General features: G+C 44.9%; 1 protein-coding gene across 1 annotated transcript in view; it reads right to left on the minus strand.

Annotated features, from left to right (window-relative positions):
• Nucleotides 1–12,349, minus strand: part of AGPS (alkylglycerone phosphate synthase) — a 308,587-nt gene extending 296,238 nt beyond the window's left edge. The window contains exon 1 of the mRNA XM_068245442.1: nucleotides 12,090–12,349. Within this exon, the coding sequence (XP_068101543.1) occupies nucleotides 12,090–12,229 (140 nt within the window). The 5' untranslated portion in view covers nucleotides 12,230–12,349. The remainder of the gene's footprint in view (nucleotides 1–12,089) is intronic.
• Nucleotides 12,350–21,906: the final 9,557 nt, after the last annotated feature.

Here is a 21,906-nt window from a genome sequence, read left to right on the forward strand (position 1 = left end):
TGTGTATTTTGGGTTTCCCTGTGGGGATTTGCCATTGCTCATTTGTAAATATTTGCATCTGACAAATATTTCCTTTAGCAAATATGAATAAACTTGGTGGCTCTACATGTGCTTACAAAAAGGTTTTATTAATACAACAAATAACAGAATGATATCCCCATTTAAAAACAATGTTTCATTTCCTTAAATTCACAGTCATGGTTTCCATCTCAGTCTTTGCTGCAAAGTGTGGTCTATCGTTCTGCTACTAAGCACAGCCATAACACTACTGGATGTCCGCTTCACTGCAGTGAAAGGTGCACAATCCCATTTCTGTGCCTGGAGTTAAACTGATCAATCTTTTTAACTTCAAAAAATAGGGGTATTGTGCAGTCAATGCCTTGATGCATTAAAGAGAACCCAAGGTTAGTTTTAAGAAAGCTATTAGGACACAGAGGCTGGTTGTGCATACTATCACCAGCCTTTGTTACTATACCGTGCCCCCCCCCCCCTTCCCACCCCAGGCCCAGTCTGCGCTCTGCTGTCGCCCCCCCCCCCCCCCCCCCAAAAAAAAAAAAACAACACTGTGCTAGCGACATGCAGCGTGTCACTAGCAGGCTGTTTACATCCAGGATGTCACTCTCCGCCCCCCCCCCCCTCCTCTATAGCACCGCTTCCTGTCTGCGTCCCTTCCCTCCCCGCCTCTGTAAGCCGATTGGTGGGAAGGGACGCAGGCGGGGAGCTGCGCTATAGAGGAGGCGGGGCAGCGGCGGAAGGGCTATGCCGCCGGAAGGCACCGCTGGGTCGATTTGCATAATTTTTTCTTGCTACACACAGCCAGCACTTTGCTAGCTGTGTGTGCAATCCGATCGCCGCCGCTCCCCGTCGCGCCGAAGCCGCCCTGCCCCCCAGACCCCATGCGCTGCCTGGCCAATCAGTGCCAGGCAGCGCTGAGGGGTCGATCGGAGTCCCCTTTGACGTCACGATGATGACGGGGAAGACCTTGTCTCGCTACATGATATTAAATTTAAAAAAAAAAATAACGGCTGTGCTGCCCCCTGGCGGATTTTAATAAACCGCCAGGAGGGTTAATGTATAGTCTAGATCAGGGCTTTTCAACCTTTTTTACTAATTGTACCACTTTTATCACCTAAACATTTTCAAGTATCATCAGTGCACCTGCGCAGTAGAGCGGACCCCATCAGGCTCGGCTGTAGCCACCAGAGTTTGAGCGGAAAGCCACTACTGCGCATGTGGGCACAGTGACAAGGAGATCTTTGGGGGGTCCCAGTGCTGGATCCCCTCTACTGAGGAGGACAAGGGAAGCCTTTTTTAGGATTCAGAGGCTTCCCCCTCCCAAGGCAAGTACCCCCAGGGTAACTTTTTTCTTACAGGTATACTTTGAGATAAGGTTGGGGGGGGGGGGGGGGGACATATAGGAGGGGAATAGAAGAAGGTATTAATGGGGAAAGGATTAAAATAATATTGCTAGCCTGCAGAATAGTTCAGCGGTAATAGTGCTGCAGTGAAGAGGCAGCCAGGCGAACGGTGCACAGTGATGGCGCGTATACTTCCAATACAGTATCTGAGGTCTGAAGTAAGTCGTAGGGCAGCACAGCGAGGAGCGAGTATGGGGGAACCACACTTAGTGGAGGTAGGATGGGACCAGGACAAGTGGCAGGTGGGCAATAAAGTGGAAGCAAAAAAGACACTTCTGGATGAAATCCAAGTGCTGCACTGCCCCAAATATACCGCAACCAGGGACACTTACTTTAATAAATTGATGGAACAATTCCCAGACTTTCTCACATTGGAAGATGAGAGAAAAACATACAGAAAATCTTACAGGGAGCAGAGCAGGGGTCGAGTCCTGCGTGAACGCGGGGGGACGGCATCCACTTACTTTTTTTGGACAGTGGACGCCGTCCCCCCTAGCACCCTGGAGGGGAGCAGCGCAGCAGAGAGGAGCATTGTGCACAGCGTGGGGAAGGGCGGACGTTTCCCCCCCCCATCCCTCACCTTGGGGCTCCTCTCCCTGGCTCTCCCCTCCATAAAGATGCGGCGGTGGCTGGCGGCGGTGACTGGCATCGGTGGGTGGGACTTACCTCCTCCAGTGTTCCGGGTGGACGCTGTGCGTGCCGCTGCTCTGGTCTTCACTAGACCAGAGCAGCGGCACGCACAGCGTCCACCCGGAACACTGGAGGAGGTAAGTCCCACCCACCGATGCCGCTGCCAGTCACCGCCGCATCTTTATGGAGGGGAGAGCCAGGGAGAGGAGCCCCAAGGTGAGGGATGGGGGGGGGGGAAACGTCCGTCCTTCCTCACGCTGCGCACAATGCTCCTCTCTGCTGCGCTGCTCCCCTCCAGCGGGGGGGGGGGGGGACAACTGGCTACATATACTGGGGGCCACTATATACCTGGCTACATATACTGGGGGCCACTATATACCTGGCTACATATACTGGGGGCCACTATAAACCTGGCTACATATACTGGGGGCCACTAACCACCTGGCTACATATACTGGGGGCCACTAACCACCTGGCTACATATACTGGGGGCCACTAACCACCTGGCTACATATACTGGGGGCCACTAACCACCTGGCTACATATACTGGGGGCCACTAACCACCTGGCTACATATACTGGGGGCCACTAACCACCTGGCTACATATACTGGGGGCCACTATATACACCTGGCTACATATACTGGGGGCCACTATACACCTGGCTACATATACTGGGGGCCACTATACACCTGGCTACATATACTGGGGGTCACTAAACACCTGGCTACATATACTGGGGGCCACTAAACACCTGGCTACATATACTGGGGGCCACTAAACACCTGGCTACATATACTGGGGGCCACTAAACACCTGGCTACATATACTGGGGGCCACTAAACACCTGGCTACATATACTGGGGGCCACTATACACCTGGCTACATATACTGGGGGCCACTATACACCTGGCTACATATACTGGGGGCCACTATACACCTGGCTACATATACTGGGGGCCACTATACACCTGGCTACATATACTGGGGGCCACTATACACCTGGCTACATATACTGGGGGCCACTATACACCTGGCTACATATACTGGGGGCCACTAAACACCTGGCTACATATACTGGGGGCCACTATACACCTGGCTACATATAGTGGGCACATATACCCCTGGCTACATATACTGGGGACACCTATACACCTGGCTACATACACTGCGGACACCTACACACCTGGCTATACTGAGGGCACCTATACACCTGGCTATACTGGGGACACCTATACACCTGGCTACATACACTGCGGACACCTATACACCTGGCTATACTGGGGGCACCTATACACCTGGCTATACTGGGGACACCTGAACACCTGGTTAGATATACTGGGGACACCTGGCAATACTGGGGACACCTATAGACCTGGCTACCTATTCTGGGGACATCTACACACTTGGCCACCTATTCTGGGAATATCTTTACACCTGACCACCTATTCTAAGGACATCTATACACCTGGCTACCTATTCTGGTGACATCTCTACATCTGGCCACCTATTCTGGGGACAACTATACACATGGCTACTTATACTGGGGACACATATAGACCTGGCTAGCTATACTGGGGTACCTATTTTGGGAGAACTGCTGTCAGATCTGTATTTTTGGGGAACCGCTGATGCCAGATTACGTGTATTTTGGGGAACCGCTGCCAGATTGTGTATGTTGGGGACCACTACTGCCAGATTACATGTATTTTGGGTGTTACATGTATTTTGGGTGATCCACTACCAGGTTTCACGTATTTGGGGGAACTGCTTCCAGATTATGTGTATGTTGGGGGAACTGCTGCTGCCAGATTGTCTATTTTGGGGGAACCACTGCCATATTATATGTATTTTGGAGGAACCTCTGCCAGATTATGTATTTTTGGTGAAATGCTGTCAGATTACATCTACTTTTTGGGGATACTCTACGACAGAGCTCAAACTTCCCCTGGCAGACCTTTTATACCACTGCTAAGGCCATGTATATTTGGCCCCACCCATGACCACGCCCACGCTATGCTTAACCACGCCCATTTTTGGCGCGGCGCAGAGGTTTTTAGGGTAAGTCCACTCACTTCTTTTTCCAGGACTAGACCCCTGGAGCAGAGGAATCCACAGTGACAGTCGCTGCACACTATGGGCTCGGTTCACAAAAGCGTGATAACTAATAGCACGGCAGTTATCATGCGATCTGCCTCGCACGTAGGTTTGCGTGCCTAAAGAATTACGTTCGTGTTTAAACGAAGGTTTGCGTGCGATCACGTGCAAATCGACGTTTATCCCTCAGCGTAATCCTTTATGCGCGCAAACCTTCATGCGCAGCAGATTGCGTGATAACTGCTGTGCAATCAGTTAACATGCTTTTGTGAATCAAGCCCTATGTCCCAGCATGCCACAGACAGAGGAGCATAACGGAACTGAAAACCTACAAATGTCCACAGACTGCTTAGCCATTAGCCACCTACCCCACCCCCTTCCATGTCCCCCTTTTCCCCTTGCTTTGGCAACGCCAATAAAGCTATCTTTGATTTGGATGCCAGGGGACCTCGCGGGCTACGGGGAGCTAGAGGAAGCCTCAGGTGTCCTGATTCCATTCATTTTCCACTGCTCAGGGCCCTTTTAACTAAGAAAAGTTATTCAGCTTTGTTTATTAATCAATTACTTTTTAATCTCAAAATGGACTGAAAAGTTTAGGGACCCTTGGAACACATTAGTACCCCTGGGGAACATGTATATGTTTAGAGCCTAGGCTCTAGATGATACTAATGCTTATACTGGTCTGCTGCTGATGACTTGTGGAAAGGATTGTCCACTGCAAACAAAAGGGTATGAAGACAGATCGGTACTGGCCTGTCTCAAGCTTCACTATGTGACCGCTCTGTGGAGAACACAATACATTGATTGTTCCACCTCTGCTCTCAAAACTCTGATTGTTCTGCACAGTTATTTCCTACACAAATTCCTTCAGGGCTATTGGCTGGTAATGCTTTTCACTCCTTATAAATTATAATCTTACATAAGCAGCAGATCAAATGCTGCATTACACATGCTAAATGCTGGAAAAGGCTGTGAAAGTGTGATGAGGCAGAGGGACCAGTATGACGACATTCTCACGAGTAAATTAGTAAAAAAAACTGGATTTTCTCAACAGATCACACCCTTCTGTTTAAACACGTAACTGTTAAACAGGCTGGGCATATGGGTGTGTTGGAATTGTTACACACAACTGAATAAGAATAGCTGCTGGTGCATAACGACTGGAGATGCAGCCTCCAAGGGAAATCTCATGCTGGTCAAATGTGACAGAACAACCTTTGGGCAATTCTAGCAACATATCTAAACTTAGCTACCTAAGCACTGTATTCATATACAGGTTGTCTCCGTTTAACAAACGAGATACTAACGAGATACGGACTACAGGTTCATTCAAAACACTGTGCAATCTCTGTGCCCTGTACCTCCTTTTTGCCCCCTGTGCGTCACCACTGTACCCCGTCTTCAGTGTCCCTCTCTGTGCCACTTCTGTCCCCCTGTGCCCTTAGTGTACCAAAGTAAAATGTACTGTAATTTTACCAGTTTAGAAAACATTTTTTTCTTTCAATTTTTAAAAACAGATTTTCTCAAAAACGACATGGTCTTTTTGAATCAAAATTTTGGCTCGTTCCCACAGAATAAAATTCCACATTTTCAGGTTGTTCATATTGAAAGGTCGTTTGTAAGTCGGGTGTTGTAAATCAGGGACTATCTGTATTTAAAGTGAACCCGAGGAGGAAAAAAAAAAACGGGGGGGGGGGGGGGGGGGGGGGGAAATGAGATAACCTGTATTTATCCTACTCCTAAAAATGACCTTTTTTATATGACATGGTTTTATTTTATGTTTAAATATTTACAACGCAGTTTGTTTTTGTCTCTGCTCAGTGGTAGCCTATTAAAGTTTTATACATACCTGGGGCTTCCTCCCCAAGTTACGAGACCCGGTACCGGCGATACAGAAGGCTGAGTACGACACCGTGGGAGCAATCGGTGCGCATGGGGCTGGAGGAAGCCCCAGGTATGTATAAAACTTAATTTAAATCATCTCTAGTTTCCTTTAAGTCTCCCAAGATAAAAATATATGAACTATTGACCTTTTTCTAACTCCCTTTCATAAGTTGTATTCTGCCAGGAAAATTTTTATGGCTGTAATTTGCTTATCAGTGATACATACTATATTTCCGACAAGGTACCGACAAGACAGAAGCTGCCACTTCCATGCCTGAAAATGAACTCTTTCAGGCACCAAAATAAAACAAGTAAAACAGCCTGGTTATTAACATGTTTTGCACTCTACATACACGTTTATCTCATCATGTCGCTTTGGGTACACCTTAAAGTGTGACTTCACTATTGTGTTAAAGAGTATCTGTCATGCTATCAGATTTGTTCCAGCACCAATGTAGTGAGTAGACGTGCAGAGATCCACTTTGGAGCAACAAGCAGTATGTGATGAAACGTCAAGATCCGCACCGTCAAAGGTAATATCTTTATTGAAGTGCAAAAATTAAAACATGATAAAAAGAGTGGGTCAAAGGTGACACACAGCCAGTGTGGGTCCATGAAGGTTTGAGAAAAGACTGTGGAAGTCCGAAACGCCTGTGCGTCACCTTTGACCCACTCTTTTTATCATGTTTTAATTTTTGCACTTCAATAAAGATATTACCTTTGACGGTGCGGATCTTGACGTTTCATCAAAGAGTATCTGTCAGGCATAAAATCCAAAATCAATTCTCTACTTTTATCTGTTAAATAAGTACTGACGTCAGGAAGTGAAAAAATGAATCGCTTTGGAAATGCGCTTTTCTTCGCGCAAAGCGCTTTAAAAAAATAAAAATGTTCAATAAATCGCTCAGCGATTTATAATGTGAACAAGGCCTAAGGGAGGAAATTACATCAGGATTGGCTTCAATCAGAGGGAATCCAAGATGACAAAATGACAGGAACAGAATTATCTTTATTTACTGTATGAAATTTACTGAAATCAAAATATTAGTACAATACATCTATTATGTAAGTAGAGCAAATATTTATCTACTTATGTGTTTTTTTCTGAGATAGTATGGCTGACAGCTCCTCTTTAATTAAAGAGAACATAATAGATGTCCCTCCGGGACATTATGTACTGCAAAGATTTCAACAAATAGCTCTAAGGGCTGGAACCCACTACGATGTTTTTAGCAGCATTTTGGGATGAACACTGGCGATTACCAAATACGCTTGACCAATGAAAAAAAGTGAGTGGGAACACATTAGTATGATTGCGATTAGGAGTAATCGCAGGACATGCAGCATTTTGAGCGCGTTAGCGCTCAATGCAAAGTATATAAGAGCTACATAAAATCGCTTATCAAAGTTATGCAGCACTTTGGGGGGCCAAGTGATTGTGTGATATAAGTTGAAATACCTGATGTCTTGATTTCCTTTTTCCGTCCGTAGCTCCATCCCCCAAAGGAAGAGGTCACAGGTGCTTCTCTGATTGGTCCTAGAGAAGCACCTATGACTTCTTCCATTAGGGGGGGGGGCTACAGACGGAAAAAAGAATGGCAAGTATAATAAAGTTTTATTTTAAAAAAATAAACCGCAAATCGGAAGCGCTGTACAGTTTACTAGGATGCTGTGATTCCTAGTGGGTTCCGGGGCTAAGGTGTGTGCACAAACATCAAACTGCTAGAAAAGTGCAAATATTGTACATATTCTCCTAATCACTTATGTCAATGTTCATTTGGGTACTTATCCGTTAGCCGGGCGCATCCGGCAGGTGGCGCTAATTACTATTCCCCCTCCAGGCCGCCATGGATAGTAGGGAAAGATTTAACTCTGGTGGAGTTTTATCGCCACCTGCCGGATGCGCCCGGCTAACGGATAAGTACCTTCATTTGTATTTAAATGATAGGATCAGAAAACACACAAGTTCAAAAGACAAAGGCAGCATTTTGGCCACCCACATGTCATGTATTTACACTCCAGTTCAACTGGGCTTGAAAGCTGAATGTTGGCATTTAATGTGATGGCGGTAAACAAGATATCTAAAAACACTCGTGTACTGCCACATTTACAGGAACGTAGATTTCACATGAGTGAAAAATGTCCATGAAAACCAGGCCTCAGGCAGCCTAGCTCATTCCTTTGTGTATCTCAGCTGAAAGCACAGGTGTGCTGGCAAGATACTGAATTGGGTGCAGTTGCATTTGGAATGTGAACATACATTTGAGTTCATGACATACCTCTGACTGTGAACAGTCCTTTTACAGTTCAGCAGCTCCAACAAAGCATAATTCAGCATGTCAAAATGAGATCATAGCAGACTGCACATGCGTGCTTGCATGGGGAAGGGTGGTGTACCTCTCTAATTATGCAGAGCATCGGCAGCATCCTCATACTGTTCATGATGTGTCACCTGACCCACATTGGGTCACATGACACATGGGGAACCGTACAGAGCGGATGCAGCAAAGCAGCTGCTAGTTGCAAGAAGTGAAGAATCCCGGTGCCCACAGCTTATCCAGTGAATTTTCTGATAAATGCAAAGGTCGCGAACATTTAAATAACATACACCTGGGTTTAGTTCTCAACTTTAGTCTGCTTTATAACCACTAAGTCTAGAGTCTGGATTTTATCAGCCATTGTAACCTCGTAAATCATGATTGCAGGTGTCATAATGATATGTACACTACATAACGCTGTATAATAACTGTTGTTTCCGCTCTCACCAAGCACTTGAGTTCCACATGCAATTTAAATTGGGAGTCTGCTGAGGTCCTCTGCAGTGCAATTAGCAGAAGTTGCCCATTGCTGCACTGCATACATAGGATTTTGCCAGGGAATTGTAGTTCAAACTACACTTAAAACTTCATAGTAAAAAATGCTGCCAAGTAGAGTTTATGTACAGCTGCTTCAGGCTGTTAAAAGAGCTCTGGGCGTTCCCAATAACCTAGCGCAGCTAAGATTAAAACTACAATTTTACAACTATCAATTAAAAGATAACTAAAGGCAAGTGAAATAAGCTGCACATCATATGGAATAAGGCGTAGGCGCAACAATGTCTAAAGGAAGTGCGACAGTCAAAACCAGAGTTATTACAAGAGAAAAGTACAGTGCGGCAACAGGAAGGAAAGTGCTGGATTATTGCAACAGTGTCCAAACACAACTTTTATTTGAAAATGAACTTTTACCAGTTTCCTGCATTTGAATCCATCCATTATACATTGAAGAATTTAATAAGAGCGTAGACACCCTTTGTTATCCTGAAAAGATTTTCTTCTGTCTAATCCAGCCATATGAAAACTTCAGTTCAAACTGTTAAATAAAGTTGAGTCAAAATTGAATCTGCTGACTACCATGTGATCACTCAGTCTGCCTCCCTTTTGATGGCTCATGCAGTCTGCGTGAACAATTTAAATAAAGCAGAGGAAAATGTATTCAAGGAATATAATGCATCATTAAAGGATTTTATTCAATTTCTAAACGAAGCAAGGCAGTAAAACAGTCAGTGCTAGTAAGGTTGAGGTGAGCCAGAGAAATTCCACTAAAGTGATTGGGTGGACAGTGCCTTCTCAAACCGCTAGGTTTCAGATAGGTTGTAGCCATAATACGCCCACACTATTGGAACAGTGAATGTTTCAAGTTGTAGATGCTGCTGTGATTATAGAACTGTTCCCTATGGACTGTTTCGCTGGCTCACCTAAACCATGCCAGCTCTAAACAATCGCTACCCCCCAATGGTTTTCAGATAAGGGAGAGATTTGATGCAATGAGACATTATCCTTTAGTGCATAGCTACCACCTGCAAGTTGCAAGTAATTGGAATTAGGGTGGCCATACACTCGTTAGATCATCAGATAGATCTCTGATCTATCTGATGTGTTTAGGAATTTTTTTTTTTTTTACTAGGAACAGATTTTCAATATTTCAGTATGAAATCTATTGAAAATCAATCTGATGGCATTTGTTTGCCATCAGATTTCCATTAGGTCCAATGCAAAATGATAAGCCATCTCAACAGATCCACCTAGATTTTCCATCACGTCAGATGGATTGTACTCAATCGAAATCGGCCACAAATTTTCGATCGATCGGCCGATATTCCGCTGAGTGTATGGGCCCCTTTAGCCTCATTTTCTTATCAGTCTACTAATAAAGAACAGATGAGAGATATAACACTTATTACTACTGTCTCTGGCACACCTACAACTATGGTCGAAATTAAAATCAGACATGTTGGAAAACAAAAACAAAAAAAATCAATCTGACAGGTACATCTAACAGAAAATTGTATCTTGTGTACCTAACAAAGCCCAATAAAAACAACAAAAGAGGAACAATTCCCCAAAATCTGGAATGGTCTTGAGAAATCAAGGATAGTCAACACGTTTGCCATTTAAATACAAAACACCAAGATGTATAAAATACAAAACTGAAATAGAAGATGTTTAGTAAAGGCAGGTTCAGAGGGGTACTTGAACTGCGTGGTTCAGCCACCCAACAATTGCAACACATGCAGCCCAGTGAGGTTTTCCACATGAGAAAATGATGGTAGCCGCTGCCAGGTGGTGATTTACTGGTGGTCATTGGCCAGTTTGAAACCAGGCAACGTTACATCTGCCCAGATGTTGCTGTATTGGTTTTGAACACACGGAAGCAGCCAACAGGTAGTGAATCAACCATTTCAGCTATCCATATGTACTAACCTCAGAGGAATATGGAACACACCACTGATGACTACTTCATAAAATGTTACACAACTGGCTGTTATTTAGGCACTATCCCTCTAAAGCCAGGCATACACTGTTCAATAAGTAGTAAACGATCGCACTGCTACAATACAGTTATGAAGTGGTCACTTGCATAGTGCAGAACTTAGTTACCTGTAAGCTGTCAAAAGTTATGTATTCTGAAATTCAACACAGCAGTTTTTTTTAGAAATAAGTGTCAACTCCCTATAGCGGCGCTCAGTGAGTAACGCCGACTCCGTCAGAAGACGGAGCTGAAGTTGCTTAAAAAAAAACACAATAATTCGGCCTCCAGCAATCGCTGGAAGCTGAATTATTTCATTCCCCCACTATCCATGGCGGCCTGGAGGGGGGATAGTAATTAAAACGGCCCGGACTTGTGCAGAATCAGGATCAGCCATATACCGCTGTATCCTGCGGCCAAGTCTACCGGCGCCGATTTCAAATGTACTCTAAGAAATGTTACCTAACAGCTTCATTGATTTGATTGATCAGCTGTCAGGTATAATTTGTTTCCAAACCTGATTAGCGGTGTACAAATATCTGGTTCTGCTTCCTGTGGTGCAATAACAAACTATCACCCAAACTCGTTCAGTTCCAAATCTGATTAGCCTTGTCCAACATTCCAATGTATCCCACACTAATTCCAGGCACAATAGATTAAAAGGCAGTGTGAAAGTCAAACTTCAGATAGCTGGATAGCGTACTGATAAGGGTGTTGCCTCTGATGTTAGATTTGAGACTTTTACTAGGGTTTCGAATCGCAGCTCCGGCCTATATGTAGAGCAGTAAGGAGTCTTTGGGCAAGGTCCCTAATGATCCTGGTTGCCCGTGGAAAGCCCCCTAAGTGGCTTCAGCTCTGGAGCTTTGAGACCAGTGGAAAAGAGCAATATAAATGTTCTGTTTTGCCTAAATACAGCACCAACATACAGCCTCCACATTCCTCTCACTTCAGGTCTCCTTTATGACAGGTTGTCCTGGAGTAACCTGACTTGGACCCAAACAAAATATTAAATTACACACAGTTGAATGCTACCCCAAACTCCAGCAGGTCAGATGACTGCTAAGTTTGCAAGCCCTTGGGTTGCAGCAATGCTGAGAGAGGACAGGAGTCCCCACCAGGGCAGGCTGGGAGCAGCAGTTCCCCAGGAGATGGAGGGAGCTCGTGTAGAGCACAGCCTGGGATGCTCCTCCAGCAGCAGGTGCCGGTGATGTACTCCCCTGGCTCCTATGCTAACATGCCAGGACCGCACCCTGCCCTCACCCACCACACCTACCGCTTCCTAGGGATGCTGGCCACCGCCGGGGCCTTGCACTCGCTGAGGGAGATGGCGGCTCCGAGCTTCAGGTGGCCGGACAGGACCCTCAGCCGGCGCTGTGAGCAGGCAGACACCGGGCTACCCTGGGCGCTCTCCATGCTTCCGTGTTGTGCGGCGGAGGGGGGCCTAGGGGAGAGGTCACAGCGTGGGCATTCTCTGACGTCCCACAATGCAGCGCGGCCGCCGTTGCGTAGCAACCACAGAACGCCGTTCTCTTCTCTGGTCCTCGCTTCCTGATTCTCTTGCATGGAGGGGAGGAGAGGAGAAGGCTCGGCATCACATGACCAGCTCATTCTAGTGCTGCCGCTACTTCCTAGTCACTCACCTCACCTGTGTGGCTGGAGGGGATAGAAACACCCTACGCCCAGACAGTCTTGTCCTGTGTATTCTGTGTAGGAATGGTTGCTTGCACAGAGATTCACTACGTTTGTTTTTTACGTTCCATTGCACATGATGCTGCATTCTAAGGGATTATGTATAGGACGCATACTTATTAAATATAACCTAAAACACACTGGGCCTGGCCTGATCCAAGTCATTGGTGATATTTTCACATCTTATAAAATGCTCTTTGAAAGGACAGAACCAAGGTAAAAAAAAAAAAAAAACAGGATTTACTTACCTGGGGCTTCATCCAGCCACTTGCAGCCTATCTGTCCCTCATCACAGCTCCGGTGTCCTGGGATCCCCTCCATTGCAGATGCCGACCTTGCCAGGCATCTTCTGCGCAAGTGCACAGCCGCACCGCTTGTGCGAGTGCTTAAAGGTCAAATGAAGTTAGAGGGATATGGAGGCTGCCATATTTATTTCCATCTAAGCAATGCCAGTTGTCAGGCCCTCCTGCTGATCCTCTGCCTCCAATACTATTAGCCATAGCCCCTGAACAAGCATGCAGCAGATCAGGTGTTTCTGACATTAATGTCAGATCTGACAAGACTAGCTGCATGCTTGTTTCTGGTGTTATTCAGATACTACTGCAGAGAAATAGATCAGCAGGATGCCAGGCAACTGGTATTGATTAAAAGGAAATAAATATGGCAGCCTCCGTATACCTCTTACTTCAGTTCCCCTTTAAGTGGCCTGGAGCGTTCTGCACAGAACACTCCATGCCACGTGAACGCGAGCGGTGCGGCCGTCGTGCTGGCACAGATGCAGAAGGTGCCGACCTGACGATGTCGGCATCTTCAACGGACGGGATCCTAGGACGCCGGAGCTGCAGCGAGGGACAGAAGCCCTAGGTAAGTATATCCTGTTTATTTTTTACCTTGCACCTGTCCTTGGAGCTATCAGCAAGCAAGTACTTTCTTGTCTAATTTTTCGTACTTTTTCAATTGTGGAGCACTGAAAAGTTTTCTAAAAAGAACATGAAAAATGATCTCCTAGGAGAAAACTTGGCCACTGGTCCATATGCAATTCACTTTTTCTCCTGAGTTTTGTCATAGGAGATACTTTTTCAAATTATTTTTAAAATTACTTGTCAGCACTTTGCAACTAAAAAAGAGGAAACCTCAAAGGGAAATTCTGCTTACGTGATTGGGTGTATGGCACCCTCTTGAACTGCTAGGTTTCCAATAGGTTGTAGTAAACTACGCCCCCGTTATTTGGCCAACCAAATAGTGGAAATAACATGTTGTAATACATTGATTATTTCACCATCAATAAACCAAACTGTACTTCTTATCCATCACAAACGATTATGAAAACTTTTTTTTTCCAGTCGACAAAATTGCCGTTGAAAGATCGCTTTAAGATTTGTTCACAGTCGATTGGTAACATCAACAGAGTTCATTTTTAGCCAGTCTAATCACAATTATCTATTCGTTCAAACAATTCTTCACTTAAAATTGGACAGTTAGCGGCCATCTTAAAGGTATGAATTAAGAGTACAATATTTTCCTCAGATACGATCATTTGATCAGATTTGTGGGATGGTAAGTAATCGAAAGGTAATTATCGATGGTTTCCATAAACGGGTTGATTAGACACAAAACTACGGTAAAGTTGCTGTGCACAGGCAGAGCATTGTAAGTTTACTGTTACTATTGCCTGGGGAGCACCACCCATGTGCATTATTGGGTTAATGCACGCATTGCTATGGCAACGTGGATAACACCACACTTGTTCTCTGTTCCCAGCACATAGTCAGAACCATGGCCTGTTATGTCACCTGGGGATTGCACTAAGATTACCCATGTAGTGGTGGGATGGGTCTGACTGCCTTACCTGTTGAAACCACACCTCTGTACCGACTGGCTACATATCATGGCTGTCAGCTTCTAGTTAAAGGGAGCCTAAACTAAGAAGGATATGTATTTTTCCTTTTAATATACTGCCAGTTTTGTGACTCTCCTGCTGATCCTGTGTCTCTAATACTTTTAGCCACAGCCCCTGAACAAGCATGCAGATCAGGTGCTCTGACTGGCTGGTTCAGACGGACGTTTGGAGGCGTTGCGTTTGCTGGCGTCGCGTTCAGCAGCGTTCGCGTGCGTTTGGATGCGGTCGCGTTTTTTCTTCCCCTAGGGGGACATTAGCCGTCGCGGTTAACCTCCCCTGGAAGCTACATGTAGCTTCCAGGGGCTCCTTGAACGCCAGAGAAAATCGGGACCCAAACGCCGCGTTTGTGTAAACGCGCTTGAAAGCTTGGTACAAACGCTCCCATTCACTTGAATGGGAGCGTTTAACACCAAGCCCTGAACGCTGGCTGTAAACGCTCTGCAAACGTCCGTCTGAACCAGCCCTATCAGACTGGATTAGCTGAATGCTTGTTTCGGGTGTGTGATTCAGCCACTCAATTTTTTTTCACAGACAAAATCTTATGCCCCACTTTCTAGAGTCATAAAGTAGGGAGTTATGCAGCTCTGCTGGTACTATCAGGTAGTGTCACCGGCTTAGTCAGAGAATCCATCCCTGACTATTTAAATTGTTTGTTTGCAAAATATTTGTTATAGGTACATCAGCCTGCACCATCACATGTCATTCCAATTTTAATCGCTCGTGCTGTAAAGAATAATTTCCTAAATAAATGCCAAAATCATTTTTTCCTCCACACGCAGATCATGCCCCCAGTCCTTTGCACAAGCCAAGGGACCAAAAGCTCTTCTGCCAAGCTTTTATATTGCCCTCTGATGCATTTGTACATGTTAATTAGATCATCTCTAAGGCATCTTTTTTCTAGACTAAATAAGCCTAGTTTGTCTAACCTTTCCTGGTAAGTGAGGCCTTCCATCCCCCTGAGCAGTTCTGTAGCACATATCTGCACCTGCTTCAAAACTGTAATTTACCTCCTATAATGTGGTGCCCAAAACTAAATTCCATATTCCAGATGTAGCCTTACAAGAGAGCTAAACAGGGGCAGTATTATGGAGAGAAAAAAAACAGAGAGACCGAGAGCCCAATATGGTGTAGTATGTCAATGATCAGATGGAGACAAAATGAAATCAATGATGGATGTACTCACAAGTCTGGGTCGCCTCAAAGGCAACCACTGTAACTGCAGGTGGGGCCAATTGGAACCTGACCCCACTCAGGTGTTAAAAATGTCGCTCTCTGTAGACAGAAAAAAATGGGGAAAAAACCCCTCCACCCGGGGTGGACTATTCAGTGGTAAAACAAGAATGACAGAGGCGCCAACAAGTATAAAATAGTTAAAATCCGCTTAAAAGGAGGGGTGCAGGTGGATGCACCACTCAAGTAAAAATAGACCAGCCAATAAGCCGTTAATTGATAACAGAGATATTTATTGGGGATTCTCCAAACATGCAACGCGTTTCACGGGCAAAAATCCCGCTTCATCAGGCAATCAGATAGGAGAAACACAATAGTGGGTCTATTTCTGGATAAAGCGCCTCCTTATTGAGGCGCTTTATCCAGAAATAGACCCACTATTGTGTTTCTCCTATCTGATTGCCTGATGAAGCGGGATTTTTGCCCGTGAAACGCGTTGCATATTTGGAGAATCCCCAATAAATATCTCTGTTATCAATTAACGGCTTATTGGCTGGTCTATTTTTACTTGAGTGGTGCATCCACCTGCACCCCTCCTTTTAAGCGGATTTTAACTATTTTATACTTGTTGGCGCCTCTGTCATTCTTGTTTTACCACAGGGGCAGTATTATGCTAGCATCCCTAGTTTCTATTTCCCTTTCAATCCATCCCAAAATTGTATTTGCTTTGGCTGCAGCGGCTTGGCATTGAATACAATTATTTATCTTGTTGTCAATGAGTACTCCTAAATCTCTCCCCAAGTTTAATGCCCCCATCTGTATATCAATTATTATTTATTTTGCATGGTGCTAGACTGTATGACCAAAATTGTTCAACATTGAATTTCATCTGCCATTTACATGCCCATATAGCAATCCTATCCAGATCCATCTGCAATGTGTCACTAGCTTCCTGTGTGTTGATAATTCTGTACAACTTTTTATCATTTGCAAAAATAGCAATATTACCTTTCACTGCATCTACTAGGTCATTTATAAATAGATTGAAGAGTACTGGACCCAGTACTGACTGCTGTGGGACCCCACTGCTAACAGTCACCCATTTTGAATATGATCAATTGACCACAACTCTTAGCTTTCTGGCCATTAGCCAGTTCCTTATCCATGTACACATATTCTTCCCCATTCATTTCAACTTCTGCTCCAGACTGTTATTATTATTATTGATTTATAAAGCGCCAACATATTCCGTGGCGCTGTACAAAGAAACAAACCTGGGGTACATAATACAGACAATGGTGTACACTAATATACAAGATACATAATTAATGACAAAATACAAAAAATGATACAGCATACAGAATACAAAATACAGAAGTGGTAATGACAGTGATAAAAGTAACATGATGAATAAAATGTATAATGATTTCCAAGACACAAAAGGGGGAGAGAGCCCTGCCCTTGCGAGAATAAAATCTAAAGGGAATGGGGGGAAACAAGAGGAGGGGTAGTGTACGATAAAATATATAAAGGCAGTGTGTTTTAGGATACCTAGTAGGAGTGCAATTTGGTCTTAGGACAAAGGGAAGTGGCTTAAGGTAGCGCATATGCTTGTCGGAACAAATGAGTTTTTAGAGAGCGTTTAAAAGTAACAAAGGTTGGCGAGTGACGGATGTGTTGTGGGAGGGGATTCCAGAGAAGGGGTGAAGCGCGTGCAAAATCTTGTAAGTGTGAATGTGAGGAGGTGATTCTAGAGGAGGACAACAGAAGATCGTGTGCAGATCTGAGATTGCGATTGGGTTTGTATCTGGAAATTAGTGAGGATATGTACCAGGAAGAGAGATTGTGGAGAGCTTTGTAGGTTAGGAGTTTGAACTGGATCCTCTGGTTAATTGGCAGCCAGTGAAAAGCTTGACAGAGAGGGTCAGCAGAGGAAGATCGAGAAGAAAGATGAATGAGACGAGCAGCTGAGTTCAGTACCGACTGGAGCGGGCCAGTTTGTTAGAAGGTAGTCCACAAAGTAGTACATTGCAGTAGTCTAGACGAGAAATTATAAGAGCATGTATTAACATTTTGGTTGTGTCTTAAGTGAGAAAGGGACGGATGCGAGATATATTTTTGAGTTGGAGATGGCAGGAGCTGGTTATGGAGTTAAGATGAGGAATAAAAGAGAGAGAAGAGTCGAATATTACCCCCAAGCACCGAGCTTTGGGATGGGATTGTTATTAACATTTATAGTTACTTCAGGCAGAGAGGTGGCCAGAGACGGTGGGAAAATTAATAGTTCTATTTTACTCATATTAACCATGTTTATTCCCACTTCTAGGAGTGTGGCTAAAGTGGAAACCTCCATAGGAGAGGGCGGCAGGTGAGACTGTGTCAGAAGGGGTCAGCCAGGTATCAGTGATCCCAAAGAATGTGAAAGCATTGGAAATGAAAAGATCATGGATGAAGGGCAGCTTGTTGCACACTGAGCGGGCATTCCAGAGGACAGCCAAGATAGGAGGGGGAGTAGGGGGGAGGAGTGGGATATTAATAAGGTTACAGTAAGAGTAAGGGAAATTTGATTTGTTGCAAACAGTGTTATTAGCAGGGGGGAGTGGGGGTCCAGGGTTAGGTGAAATGTCCCCAGCAGTGGGGAACTGTATCAAAGGCCTTTGCAAAGTCCAAGTATATCATATCTACAGCATTCCCAATATCCACGCTAGCATTCACCAACTCATAAAAGCTGAGCATATTAGTTAAATGAGACCTGTCCTTAGTAAATCCATGTTAATGCTGAGAAATAGATTATTCTCTGCAGGGGCAAACCCAGGATTTTCAATGGGATTCCTGAAAGGTCTCCCTCAGCCACACACAATATAATATAATAATATGGTAGGACATTTTATATGAGATGAAGTCGTCATTTGTGTTACTTTTCCTCCAACACCTTTCCGCTGCTCTAGAGCATCTTTTTAACTGTTTAGTGTCTTTGGTCATCGAGGGTTGGCGACTGACACGGTGAGGGCGGACATTGACGAGAGGGGCGAAGTCATCCATGACTTTTGTAATGGAGCTGTTGTAGTGTATAGCAGCTGAGTCCGGGTCAGTGAAGGATTGTGTAAGGAGAGGTGCCAGGGCATCAGAGACGGATTGCATGTCTAGATTGCAATAGTTTCTGCGAATATGTGAGCGTGCTTGTGCCAGGGTGGTAGGAAAAAAGGAGGAGAGAGAGAAGCGAAGTAGGTTATGGTCAGAGAGTGGTAGTGGATCATTAGTAAAATCAGTGACAGAGCAGAGACGAGTGAATACGAGGTCAAGCGTATAGCCATCAGTGTGGGTTGAGGTAGAGGACCACTGAGACAAGCCATAGGAGGAAGTGAGTGAAAGAAGTTTGTTGGAGACAGCATTCTTGGTGTCACTAGGAATGTTAAAATCACCCATAATGATGGTAGGGATGTCAGAGGACAGGAACTGGAGAAGCCAGGCAGAGAAATGGTCTAAGAAAACAGAAGCAGGGCCTGGAGGGCGGTAAATAACTGCAATCTTGAGGTTCGAGGGAGAGTATAGTCGGACTGTATGGACTTCAAAGGATGGCAAGGAGAGAGAAGGAATAGGAGTGAGAGGCTTGAAGGAGCATTTGTCTGAGAGAAGAATGCCCACCCCTCCACCATGTTTAGGAGTGTGGCTAAAGTGTAAACCTCCATAGGAGAGGGCGGCAGGTGAGACTGTGTCAGAAGGGGTCAGCCAGGTTTCAGTGATCCCAAAGAATGTGAAAGCATTGGAAATGAAAAGATCATGGATGAAGGGCAGCTTGTTGCAGACTGAGCGGGCATTCCAGAGGACAGCCAAGATAGGAGGGGGAGTAGGGTTAAGGAGTGGAATATTAATAAGGTTACAGTAAGAGTAAGGGAAATTTGACTTGTTGCAAACAGTGTTATTAGCAGGGGGGAGTGGGGGTCCAGGGTTAGGTGAAATGTCCCCAGCAGTGGGGAACTGTATCAAAGGCCTTTGCAAAGTCCAAGTATATCATATCTACAGCATTCCCAATATCCACACTAGCATTCACCAACTCGTAAAAGCTGAGCATATTAGTTAAATGAGACCTGTCCTTAGTAAATCCATGTTAATGCTGAGAAATAGATTATTCTCTGCAGGGGCAAACCCAGGATTTTCAATGGGATTCCTGAAAGGTCTTCCTCAGCCACGCACAATACAATATAATAATATGGTAGGACATTATGCTGGGTACACATAATGCAATTTCCCCTCCAACTGACAGGATCTGATAATTATTTCCTAAATGTCCGATCTGCTCCTGGTCGACAACAGGATCGATCAGGAACAGTCTGGATACAGATAATAATGAGGACAGCTGACATTGCCAATGAAGGGGAAAGTGAAGCATTCACACAGCAGGGCACAGGGTTGTGCTCATACCTGACTCTGTGAAGTTCCCCAGAGCTGCTCCATGCTCTGTACACACACTGCTGCTCCATGCTCTGTAGTCTGTACACACGCTGCTGCTCCATGCTCTGTACACACGCCTGGTCTGTACACCTGGTCTGAGGGGGGATTCAGGGCAGTCGCAATCCCCCCCTGCATTTGCCTATTCCCTGATATAAGGTCTTGCCTCCAGGTCGGCCTGTACTGCGCCTGCGCGAGCGGCGCTGTCAATCACCGCCACGTGGGCCGGAGCAGACGGCGCAGAACTACTGCACCTGCGCAGTCCACTACGGCCCGCGCAGGCGCAGTACAGACTGACCTGGACGTCGCCCTGACGTCATTGCCGTGGACCGGGCTAGAGCTGCGGCGAACGGCTGCAGGGAGAGCTGCGACGAGGGACATGCTGGGAGCTTGGGGCTGGAGGAAGCCCCCGGTAAATAGCACTTATTTTATTAAGTTTTCCCTGATGACTCCTTTAAGAAACCCTCAAATAGTTTGTACACAACTGATGTTAAGTTTATAGGTCTCTAATTCCCTCGATCCGTTTTTTTTTTTGTTTTGTTTTTTGCCCTTCCTAAATAATGGAAAAACATGGGCTGTACGCCAGTCTATTGGAACTATCCCACTTGAAAGAGAGTCACAAGTGATGTTTCCCTTGCAAAGACAGTAGCAAAGCAAGCATTCAATAGCTGTGCACTACTTTGGTCGTCCACCATTGAGTTTACTACCTCACCTTTTAGAAGTCCTATACAGTTTACTTTTTTTATAGTTGATATACTTTTAAAACTTATTTGCATTAGATTTTATATCCCTGACGATTTTATATTCAGCTTAAATCTTTGTCAGCCTAATGTATTTTCTATAATTTATAGTGTGTTGCAAAAGTATTCAGCCCCCTTGAAGTTTTCCACATTTTGTCACATTATTGCCACAAACATGAATCAATTTTATTGGAATTCCACATGAAAGACCAACACAAAGTGGTGTACACATGAGAAGTGGAACGAAAATCATACATGATTCCAAACATTTTTTACAAATAAATAACTGCAAAGTGGGGTGTGCATAATTATTCAGCCCCCTTTGATCTGAGTGCAGTCAGTTGCCTATAGACATTGCCTGATGAGTGCTAATGACTAAATAGAGTGCACCTGTGCGTAATCTAATGTCAGTACAAATACAGCTGCTCTGTGAAGGCCTCAGAGGTTGTCTAAGAGAATATTGGGAGCAACAACACTGTGAAGTCCAAAGAACACACAAGACAGGTCAGGGATCAAGTTATTGAGAAATTTAAAGCAGGCTTAGGCTACAAAAAGATTTCCAAAGCCTTGAACATCCCACGGAGCACTGTTCAAGTGATCATTCAGAAATGGAAGGAGTATGGCACAACTGTAAACCTACCAAGACAAGGCCATCCACCTAAACTCACAGGCTGAACAAGGAGAGCGCTGATCAGAAATGCAGTCAAGAGGCCCATGGTGACACTGGACGAGCTGCAGAGATCTACAGCTCAGGTGGGTGACTCTGTCCATAGGACAACTATTGGTCATGCACTGTACAAAGTTGGCCTTTATGGAAGTGTGGCAAGAATAAAGGCATTGTTAACAGAAAGCATAAGAAGTCCTGTTTGCAGTTTGCCACAAGCCATGTGGGGGACACAGCAACCATGTGGAAGAAGGTGTTTTTAGGCCTTATAAGCATTCCTTTTTAGCATCTAGAAGTTTTGTTTCTAAATGCAATATATTTACCATAGTATCCATAGAGATATTTTTAAAAGTTTGCCATCCCTGAGATGATTAAACTTTGCTTTCCTAAAATTCATAGTTTTAGTGGTTCTGCTCCTCCATGACCTGTTAATCTCACCAGAACAAATGTTATCACATTGTGACGCTATTCCCCAAAT

This window comes from Hyperolius riggenbachi, chromosome 7 (genome assembly GCF_040937935.1).
Source record: "Hyperolius riggenbachi isolate aHypRig1 chromosome 7, aHypRig1.pri, whole genome shotgun sequence".
NCBI classification, from domain to species: Eukaryota; Metazoa; Chordata; class Amphibia; order Anura; family Hyperoliidae; genus Hyperolius; species Hyperolius riggenbachi.